At 35.5% G+C, this 11,733-nt stretch overlaps 1 protein-coding gene across 1 annotated transcript; it reads right to left on the bottom strand.

The window, feature by feature from the left end:
- Positions 1 to 1,056: 1,056 nt before the first annotated feature.
- Positions 1,057 to 5,757, bottom strand: LOC116521798 (vomeronasal type-2 receptor 26-like). Its single transcript, XM_032236450.1, has 4 exons — positions 5,455 to 5,757; positions 4,230 to 4,457; positions 2,256 to 2,382; positions 1,057 to 1,961 (listed from the first exon to the last, which is right to left on the bottom strand). The coding sequence occupies exons 1-4, from the start codon at positions 5,755 to 5,757 to the stop codon at positions 1,057 to 1,059; spliced, it is 1,563 nt and encodes a 520-aa protein (XP_032092341.1).
- Between the last annotated feature and the right edge of the window lie 5,976 nt (positions 5,758 to 11,733).

The raw sequence follows: 11,733 nt of genomic DNA, 5'->3' as shown, positions 1-11,733 counted from the left end.
TAAAATGCATGCAAAAACAACAAGTTTCCCCACTCTTTTTTTCTTTCTTCTATTCTACTCTTTTCCATCATCATAGGACAAACATGAAAATTGTTTCATCAGTAAAGGTACCAATCTCTCTTTGGACAGAGAATAGGGAAGTGCACCTTCCCCCAATGGAAATCAAGAGGAGAAGATTTGTAGATATTTACTTTGTTCTTTAAATAAGCCAGATAATAGGCCTACGCATCTAAGACATTTCTTTAAGATGCAGTTATTTGAAATACATTACCATTCTACTTAAATAACTTTTTAAAACTTTTAGTGAACCTATATTATATACATATGATAAACAATTGGTTTTTTTAAGTACAATTTCAACTGAAAAAGTGAGATAAATTGTTAGAGGTATCTCCGTTGGCAGACAGGAAGTAGCACAGTAGAATGTACAGCTAGAGAGAAGGAACGTTGCTAGTAGAAGAAACACACGAATAGAGTCTCAGACACTGCTAGTAAAAACAAGTAGCTTTACTACTAACAATAGCTTCACAAGCAGTGATAGTAGATGTGTGTCCAAACACAATTCAAAGAACAAACAATTGCTTACAATCACAATTCACGTTCCAGTAATCAAGCGAGCAAGTAGTCATCAAGCATAGGACAAGTAGAGAGAGAGAGAGTGAGCTTTCCTGACTCCCTCTTATTGCAAAGTTAATTACAGCTGATAAGTACATTCACCCATTTAAAGCAACATTAACCATTTGTTATTGTATACGAATCTATATTGCCTACCAAACACTAAGAGTATACTCCCAACATAAATTGTGAAGGAAGATTAATTAATCAATATTTATTTGTTTTAATTTCTCTGCCCATTTATTATTTTATATAATAATTCAAGGCAGCAAACATCTAATATTACTTGTTCCTCAAATTTTCCCAAGAACAGCTACATTCCTGAGGTGATAGTAAAGCTCACATTCACTTGTTTCTAACTTAGTGCCTTAACTGCAAGACCACATGCCCCACACTTCCTTATATCTGATGCAAAATAGGCAGCAGCGATAAGAATTTAGGCTATTCTGTCCTTTTCTCTTTTGAGCTGCTCTTTTTTTTTAGATCAGGCCTCAGCACAATGATGTACAGCTTGGGAGAAAAGATACAAAGCAGTAATCCAGCACTGGAAGCTATAATGGAGAAGATCTCCACAGCAACCATATATTTTCCTTTCGAACTCAGATATGCTGGAACAAAGGACAACCAAACACTGCAGAAGACCAACATGCTGAAGGTGATAAACTTGGCTTCATTGAAAGCATCAGGCAATTTCCTTGCTAGGAAGGCCAGTGTGAAACTGACAACGGCAAGGAAGCCCATATAACCCAAGACACCATAGAACATGAAGGCAGATCCTTTGTTGCACTCGAGAATGACTTCTTCTGCTATTGACTTCATGTCAGCATCTGGGAATGGGGGAGAGATGATCAGCCATATAACACAAATTTTAATTTGAATAAAGGAACAGCAGGATACTATAAACATGCCAAGTCTTGTCCCCACCCGCTTGGTCATCTTGGACCCTGGCTTGGTAGCCATGAAAGCTAGAACCACAATGATGGTTTTGGCCAAAACACAAGAAATGGCCACTGAGAAGATGATGCCAAAGGCAGTTTGACGAAAGAGACATGTCACCTTTTGAGGCTTCCCAATGAATAGCAAAGTACAAAGGAATGATAACAGGAGAGCAATAAGGAGGGCATATGTGAGGTTTCGGTTGTTAGCTCTGACAATGGGAGTGTCCTGATGCTTAATAAAGACCCAAAGGACTCCAACTGTGATTAAAGAGAAGAAAAGAGAAGAACTGGCCATAACTGTTCCCAAGGTTTCTTTGTAGTTCAAGAATGTTGCAATTTTGGGGAGACACAAAACCTTCTTCTCATTGGGATAGTGATCCTCTGGGCATTGAAAACATTCATCCATGTCTATGGATGATAGAAAGTATTTATTTTAAAGTTGCATTGAAAGAATAAAAACCAACTGTACAAGTGTTCAATTAATTTCTGAAAAATGTATGTCAAAAGCATACATGTTTGTCAAAAGTATGCCAAACAGCTCCGTACATTTACCAATAATGAACATGCTTACAATTCAATTATTTATCCCTATTTTATAATCTAATGTGCCAAGTGAAACCACTGGCAGAAAACAGAAATTTTTCCATAGTACATTTGTCATCCAATTTATTCAGTGAGGTAGATATATACAATATCTCTTACCCTCCCTGTTAGAAATCTTCCCTTCTGCACATCGAAGACAGTCATAGCAGCAAAATAGTTTCCCTTCGATTTTGATCTTACTGTAGCCTGAATCACACTTCCCATTACACAGAGAAAGTGGCTGGGTCTGTCCATAAATTATAAAAATAAAAAAATTGGAAAGCTTCATCTTTGGAAAAATGGCATCTCAGAGTCTTTAACTATACTTTTTTTTTCTTTTGATATAATAATGTGAGACAGCAAAGCCTGGTTTTGGGTTAAAATGATTTGAACAGCTTTTTGCCTCAGTGCAAACATATAGACCACAATACTTAATTTGTCTCCAATAAAAAGATCACTTTACAGAGCCTTTGATTTATAAATGTTCTTTGCCTTTCTTTGCTTTTGAACATCTGTAAGGCCTTTAGTGAATGGGAAGATTTTTGCATGGAAGTTACATCCAAGGTGTGAACTTTCTTTGTTTCCTACTCCTTTTTCTCCATTTACTCATCTACCTTAGACGGTATCCAAGTGATCACCAATGAATGACTTCGTAAGTCTATCAGCTAGCCTATATACACATAGTGTCACAGGTGGAAATGAACATGTTTTGGATACTTCTGGATTGAAAGGATTAGCCAGCTGTGGTCCAAGGGACACTCGAACGTCTTAACAGCAGCATACAGAGAAATAGACTCAAATTATCTTTTTTATTATTGAAAATTTAAAAAAAGCTTTTACAAATATTTACCTCCCCTCCCCCACCATCCCCACCCGAACCCAACCCCCTCCAACCTCCCCCCCCAACATCCCAGAGGAAATACAGGGTATATATCTTTAACAAGCATATTCTAAACTAAACTAAAAGAAAGTTAGTATCATCTTTCATTTGTGCTTTAACTCCTGTTTTGTTTGGCTAACTCTAAACAGATTATATCATTCCTCACTTTTTCAGTCATAAACTATCTGGAATTTCTAAGTCTCATATTTATTTTGAATATAGTCAATCCATCTTCTCCAGTTTATGTTTCTCATCTAAGTGATCCTTAAGATATGCTGATATTTTAGCCAACTCTGCTAAGTTTGTTACTTTTAATATCCATTCTTGAATAGTAGGCAAATCTTCCTTCTTCTAGTATTGCGCCAACAGTCTTGCTGCCGTTATTAAGTGCAAAATCAAGTTAGTCTCTATAACAGTACAATCAGTAGTTATACCTAACAGGAAAAACTGAGGGGTAAACTTTATCCTCTTTTAAAAAATATTTTGCATAATCCACCATATTTTTATCCAGAATGCTTTAACCTTTTTACAAGTCCACCATATATGGTAATATGTAGCATCTCCAGCATTTAGGTTGTAAATTCGTATACATACAAGCCAGTTTTTAAGGATCTAAATACCATCTATAAAATATTTTATAAAAAATTATCTCTCAGATTTTGGGTTTGCGTGACTCAAATTATCAATATCTAGACAAGACCTTCTCTGTAGCCTTTAACCATCTCAGCAGAAACTAAAATCCAGGAAAATCTTCTTTACGTCGATGTATGACTTTGAAGAATTTGAAAGCAGATTTATGGAAATCTAGGAAGAACTAATAATGGGTGGAAGTAATGGAAGAGCTGATGTCTGACAAAAATTGAGAAGTATGGAAACCATTGAGTAGACTGTACATGGGAACAACAAGATCCAGAAACACTCTGAACAAATGGGGATATCCTGTTGCTTTTACTCTTTGTGGTTGTGGTACTTGTTTCTGGACAAGGTCCTTTTAATTTGTACATATTTTAACATTGTATTTTATATTTTTTAATGTTTTGCCTTATTTTCACTGTAATGATTCTCATGCGAATAAACAAAAAAACTGTCTGGAGAGGCTTTAGAGAGAGAATATAATTCTATTTCTGAAGGTAATTGTGGTGAAATAGTGTGGCTCTAAAGTGAGCTTTAGAAGTAGTGAAATCTGGACTGAGCTCAATGTGAGTGGTCCATACCTGCTTAAATCTGCTTGGCCACACAATATCATCTTCATAAATGGTGACCATTTTTTCATTGGAGTCCTTGAGGTCTATGCTTCCAACTTGGACTTTCTTAAAAGACAAATATGAAAATGTGATCCAATTGATAATATCAAATCCAGTCTCTAATTCTCCATTTTCATTGAACCCAATTTGTTGCCCAGCACTATTATTAAATGCAATCCTTCGGATAATGTAGTTAAGCTAAATCAGAAAATAAGCCAAGTAGAGATATGTATCAGGCTATTGAACAGCACTCTTTCTCCCCAAGTATAGAGGCCAGAAATCCTTTCAAGGTTTGTAAAATATGAAAGATAATAACCACAATAATAAACTACATTACATTTTGTAATTATGATTACAGAATCTTCATAGCACCACAATGAAACAAAGGAAATAAAATTAAATACAAGCTCTGACTGTACCGCAATTAAAAGCAGACTAATTATTTCTAGCAGATTTGTAAAAAAAATAGTTCTAATAATGGAGAAACAGTTTATATTGAGAAGAATATAAAAGAGAAAATGAAGAAAAATGTTGCAGAACCTTAAAAAATGTTAAAATTGTAATGATAAGGACCTCCATAAATTTATTAAAAGTTTCCAGTACAGAAATGACAAGTGGTCCATGGATTTCTTTTAAAAGAAATTGAATTTTGAGTATGTTTTTGGATTTGAGAATGTTCTCAGAATTAAAAGTTTCAGTAAACATATAAGAAAAAAATATCTAACAAAAAAAGTAATACCAAAAGAGCAACATAACATATTGATCTTGGATGTCCAAATAAATATATGGAATACAATGTTCTGAAATAAATTATATGCATGTCATCTAGAAAGAAATCATGTTTAGTCTTACTAAATTATCAATATGCAGGTGTTGAAAAGCAGAAGCAACATTTTTATATCTAACTTTAACTTATAGAAACTATTTTGTGACTCTAATGAATTCTTAACTTTACATGGTTTCTTCTTTTTTTTCATGTTTACATAATATTACATATGGATACATTTATAAAATGTATTTTACATTTTTTACTTATTCTTAGATTGTAAAAAAAATAAACAGCTAAATTCATATTCATCAAAACTGCATCATTTCGCCTATTGTACAAATGAATATTTGGAGGAATGATTTTTTTAAAGAAATATAGTAGGAAGAAAGATTGAGACATCTGTAATTTGTCTTTTGGGGATTTTACCTTCCATAAATGTTGATTCAAAAGTTTCCCCTTGATTTTCCCAAATGCTCTGTATTTCATTATAGAGGAATAGAAGTCATGCAAAGCATGTGCCACCACATTGATAGCATTGTAGACACTGTAGCTGTGGCCACTCATTTCCATATCAAACACAGATGTAGGAAGGACCTCCAGTTTCTCCTTTCCAGTACAAGTGGCCCCATTTGCCTTTTGTATTACAGAGGTGCGGAAGGAACACCCAAAGGCATTTTCCCAGAAGGTCTTGATAAAACTGCCTTCCTTTTCCAAGATAGGGTTTCTCATCTAAACAAATTGCTTGAATCTCAGTACCTTCTCTGAATGAACTGCAAAAGATAAAGCCCCATGAAGGAAAACCATGTCCTTATTTCTTTGAAAGGGATGTGATGTGAAATCCATCTGTATTGTCATAATCCAGACTTTCCCTTTTTTTCATAGTGGGAAATCATTATCTTTTAACTTACTGGAAAGAAATCTTAGAGTCATCATGTTACCACTTTCACCGTGAATTACCACCACAGTGACATCACTTTTCATAACCAATCTGTACATGTTAAGTCCTATTTTGGCCATCTTTTTCTCATTTTCTGAATTAACAGGTTTGGGAAATCTTGCAATGAAGTCAAAGCAGATGCCACTCTGGGTAGCCATGGGAAACACCCTGTGCAGAAACATTTCACCACTCTCGTTGTCTACTAACAACATCCCAACCCATGTCCACGTGAAATATAGCAATAACAGAGAAATTCCCTTGTACTGAATGTCCATGTTTGGCAACATCTGTTGGTAAAATGCAGCTTGTTCTTTTGTGCTAACTTCAGGAGCAGAACCGTACAATATCTAGAAATAGAGAGAGAACAATAAAAAGAAAAAAAAATCACTGTAAAAAATCACTTTAAAGTGAAATCACTGTAAAGTTGCAATCATATTCTTTCCCTATTTTGTCCACTAAATTAGAAACTGAAACCAGATTCCATGTAAGCTTCACAATCATATTCAAGCTGAGCTAGTGGAGCAGGAATGTTCAGCTTTAGTCATAACTTAAGAAAATAAGTTCAATCAGCAGACCTCCCTCTGTGCATGGAGATTGTCATGCCATCACTTCCAAGGCTGAGCTGCATCATCAAAATTGGTCAGTGGTTGACAGTTGCATTAGAACACCAGTTCACAATTCAGAGATGAATCATATCATGTTATGTCACCATAGAAAAATTTATAGAATAAACTCCATGTCTGGGATTTCCAAGACACAAGATTTAGTCAGAAGAGCACAAACTATATCATTTAAATATTTAATTCAATTTGTACACTTCAAATTAAATATTACAATATCTAGAAACAAAGAGATAAACAATAAAAGGGGAAAAATCACTATAAAGTAAAAAGTTGATGTGCAATTTTGTCCACTAAATTAAAAGCTGAAGCCAAATTCCATGTAAATTTCACATTCATATTCAAACTGGAAGATTAATGGAGCAGGAATGTTCAGCTTTAGTCATGACTTAAGAAAATAAGTTAAATCAGCAGCTCTCCATCTCTGCATGGAGATTGCCATGCTGTTACTTCTAAGGCTGAGCTGCATCACCAAAGTAGGTCATTGGTTCAGAGATGCATTAGAACACCAGTTCACAATTCAGAGATGAATCATATCATGTTATGCCACCATAGAAAAACTTACTCTCCAACTTAAATTTCATCAAGATAAATATTAATTCACAATATGTTATTTAATTGGGAAAAATGATCCTCCAGTTCTTTCAATATTACTAATGCAATATTTCCAGAGAAGTTCATTTTATTTCCAAGGAGAACATTAGTAGGCCAGAGTGAAACTGAAACAAAATCAATAGTAAGTCCTTTAAAAAAAATCTGAATACTAGGTTGGGTGACCCTTATACTCTGGAGAATATTGTTTTTGCTGAAAAACACAGCAAAATACAGTTTTATTATAGTTGTAATCATGCCTTAAGTAAAGTTTGAAAAGCATAATCTTCAAGGCACAAGTGTTACCAGACCCAGATTGAAATTCTGATCACACTCTTTCTTGTGTTTAACAACTGTTTCCCTGAAATAACCAATAAAATGTTACTTCTGGGCAATGTATAATGTCCCCATTAATTTCCCAGCACCTTGAAACATCAAAAAGCTAAAGAATTAAGGTTCTGTGGCAAAACCAAAACACTCCAAAATTCACCTGTATGTGAATATTTATACAGAAAAAAAATATTATATGGATTTTTATCTCCTTAATTCCAAGGAAGCAGCATACCTGTGGCATCTTCTACAGGGAAAGGATATTAGCCATGTATAGATAGATGTCAGATGAAGGGCCTCCAATGACTGCCATTGGTCTGTTTTGAGCATCACAGTTGTAGTTAGGTATGAATTGGCCCTTTGTAAAGAAGAGCTCCAATGAGGCTCGGTATGTCCAAGTTGGATCAAAATAGCTATTATAAATATGGAAGCCCAAGGTATGATTTGGTAAAATAGAGGGATCTCTATTGATTTTCATGATGGCAAACTCTAAAGCGAGAATATGCTGATACATTGGAGTTATGACTCTAAAATAAGCATTATATATTCTGTCAAAATACATACTTCCCAAAATATCATGTATGGTATTGGTCAACTCAGTTTAATTTTCATAATATCTGGTGTCTGTCTGTCTGTCTGTCTGTCTGTCTGTTTGTTTGTCTGTCCGTCCGTCCGTCCGTCCATCCATCCATCCATCCATCCATCCACCCTCTATCAATCTACAACTTATCTACCAGTTCCATCCATCCTTCCACCCATTTATCCATCCATCATCTAATTATTTATAATCTGTTGTCCATCCTACATACAAAGACTGTCCTTCCTTTCCTCCCTCCCTCTTTCTGCTCTATGTCCTTTTCGTCTTTCTCTTTTCCTGTCTCTTTGTAAAACATCTTACACAGTGGTACCAAAAAGCTTCTTAGATGGATGTTTCCTGAAGTCTATCATTCTACAGTAGAGGTAGATCTGAGAGAAAATGCCCACAATTATGAAATCTCCTGACTGATATTGCTTGTGAAGAAAAGGCAGAGGGTTATTAGTCCTACATCTAGCACTGGGAATCATGGACATCCTTTCAGGCAAAAGCACTAAGACCAAGACTGAAAATATCATCATAATATATAAAAGTGTCTGATCTTAAGCCAGTTGAAGATTCCCCAAGCTCTACCTCATTAAGAATATTTCTACTTGCACTTTCCCACTAGGAGATGAAGTTGAAGCAATAATCTGGGAATTGATAATGACAATTGAAAGAACAACAATTCAGAATTCAAGTCCTAGGAAACTATGGCAGTGTAAACACGTGTACAGCAGCCTGTAATTATTGACAGCAGTGAAAAATTAAAAGAAATGAAGAATTTTTCCACATTTATATGCAGACAGGAAAAAAAAATCTTCTTTTAAAACAACATGGCCTTATATTAATTTACAGATTATTTGTTTGTTTGATATTCTACCATAGTCTCACAGGTGTTGAGAATACACAAAATATTAAAAGGAAACATGCAATATGTTTAACTAAATTAAATTAAAATAAAATAATATACAATCTACATAAGAAGAAAAATAAAAAATAAAATATTAGCCACATTCCAGATAATAGTAAAATAATTATTTTAAAAATGATGCTGTACATCAATCCTTTTTTTAAAAAAAAACACCCTATAATTCAACAACAACTTCAGTGGATATTTATACCTCATTGGCATTTTATACCAGTCAGATGTATGTCTATCTTTCTATAATCTATTCATCCATCCATCCATCCATCCATCCATCCATCCATCCATCCATCCATCCATCCATCTATCTATCTATCTATCTATCTATCTATCTATCTATCTATCTGCTTTTAGCTGAACTCAATCAATATAGGTGCTGTCAAATATCCATTATATCATCATAACATTAAAAGTCCATTATCTCAGAGACTGCAGAAGTTTGGATTAGGTGTAACTTTAGAGGAGTCTTTAAATGCTGCCCCTTGTCAAAGGCATAGAATTGTATATGTAGCAAGCTTCACCTGCATCAGATAGAGAAAGAATTGGTGCACCAGCCAGAAATGAAGTCCTTTAGTCATGATTTCCATCCACATTTCAAGTAGCAACTGTGAGTCCAGAATGAATCTCCAAATGACAAATCTGTTCTTCCCTTACCTTTCCAGAGACACAAGTGGCATTATTGGAGAATATCAATGTACAAATATCAAATCTATCTTCTTCAGCTTCTGTTCTCTCTAGTCTTGACCCTTACAGGCATCAGTGTTCTACATGATACAACACTGATAGCTTCTCCTTTAAAGCCTATGAGATGGTATGAAATTGGGTATCATCAACTCAGATATCAAATGATATTTCCTGGAAAGTTCATGTATTTGAAAAGGAATAGGGGGAAACGATCAATTCTAATAAGCCAAGCTTATAAGAGACCTTTCATCTCCTACTACCACAGAGTAGAATCATTCACTAAGGAAGGAGCAAAATACCATTAAACAGTGGTCAAAGAAGAGAGGTTTTCTTTTTCTTTCTTTTTTTAAAGAAAGACTTTGGGCACTAATTCCATACAGGACTTGATAAAGTTCCTTCAGTAGAGTAACCAATGATCTCAGGCTATGATATGGGCTATTACTTGATTGAAAAGGGTCTAGATAATCAATGAAGATGCTGAGCTTGATCAGAAAGGTCAGCAGTTCAGCGGTTCAAATCCATAGTGCCATGTAATGGAGTGAGCTCCTATTACTTGTCCCAGCTTCTGCCAACCTAGCAGTTCAAAAGCATGTAAAATGCAAGTAGAAAACTAGGAGCCACCTCTGGTGGGAAGGTAATAGTGTTCCGTGTGTCTTCAGCATTTAGTCATGCCGGCCACATGACCACAGAAACATGTTTGGTCAGCGCTGGCTCTTAGGCTTTGAGACGGAGATGAGCACTGCCCCCTATAGTCAGGAATGACTAACGAGGGAACCTTTACCATTAGGTGCTCAACAATTTTCCCCCACCAAAAAATTTTTGGAATTTGGCTAGCTCATATCTTTTGAGGGTACAACAAATGATTTCTTCATCTATCAAAGTGCCTCATGGAAATTCTTAATGTAATTTATCTTGCTTAAATTTGCTTCTTGGGTGTTAGTATTATAATAAATACATGCCATTATTTACAGGGGGTGTTATTCTACATTAATTAAAGTTTGAATCTGGTGGAAAAAATCAGTTCTGTAAGATTTAGTCTTAATTGATTGTTAGTAAATATCATAAAATAAGCCCATGAGAGTTCAATAATGATTTAATAAAGTCTGATTTTGATTTATCACACATATATACCACATTATGTGACTGTGGGTGCCATAGAAACAACTTTTTAAAATATTCAAGAAGTAAAAAAAATATTATAAAAAGCTATAAGAGGGCATCACATGAGTAATTACAAAATTGATAAAGAACAGAACAGAGCAAAGTAGGATAGGGTAGTTCAGGGCAGGGCAGGACAGGACAGGACAGGACAGGACAGGACAGGACATAACAGAATGGAACATATTTTTTTATTGGCCATGTGCGATTGGAATTTGTCTCTGGTGCATAAGCTCTCAGTGTACGTACAAACTACAAACATACAGTAAACATACAATGTACATACAAACATAAGGTTTCAGTGTAAAGTACATAAGCTTTCAGTATTTTTTGCACAATAATGCCAGAAGCAACCCACTCCTGGTCATATATGATCATAGTTACAATCATAAATTATAATATACAACAAGTGCAGTGGTGGGTTCCGGATCCCGATGCAACCAGTATGGTGCAACAGGGCCCAGTGTCCACCACATGAACGTACGCAGTGCACACATGCATCCTTATCTCCTTCGATGGGTCTGCGAGCCTCCATGATGCTCCAGCTGCTCAACGGAGCATTGCACAGGTGCCTTGCACACTGTGCACGTGCACCAAGTGCCAAAGAGCTCAAATACAGGTAAGGAAGATGGGCGGGTGGTGGGCCTCTGAAGCATCGTACCAGAACAGTGCCCGGTGCTCCTGGCAAGCACCGGTACTCCTGTACCAGGGTATACCGCCTGCAACCCACTACTGAAGAAGTGATAAATCATAGATACCAATAAGAGAAGGTAGTAGGAAAGATGAGAAGATGAGAAGGATAATATCAATACAGCCTACTAAATGGATAAATATATTTAGGTCTAAGACACTGCTGCAGGAATTTGGTATTTAGCAGAGTGAT

This window comes from Thamnophis elegans, chromosome Z, assembly GCF_009769535.1.
Source record: "Thamnophis elegans isolate rThaEle1 chromosome Z, rThaEle1.pri, whole genome shotgun sequence".
NCBI lineage: Eukaryota > Metazoa > Chordata > Lepidosauria > Squamata > Colubridae > Thamnophis > Thamnophis elegans.
This window is presented reverse-complemented; position numbering and strand designations above follow the sequence as displayed.

What these genes read in the sequence shown, in the direction of transcription:
- LOC116521798 (XM_032236450.1), bottom strand. Translation starts at nt 5,757, where the DNA reads ATGAGAAACCCTATCTTGGAAAAGGAAGGCAGTTTTATCAAGACCTTC. An exon ending in GGCCAAGCAGATTTAAGCAG is followed by an intron (nt 2,383 to 4,229) that starts GTATGGACCACT and finishes ATTTATGGACAG; the next exon opens with ACCCAGCCACTTTCTCTGTG. An exon ending in GAAGATTTCTAACAGGGAGG is followed by an intron (nt 1,962 to 2,255) that starts GTAAGAGATATT and finishes TATCATCCATAG; the next exon opens with ACATGGATGAATGTTTTCAA.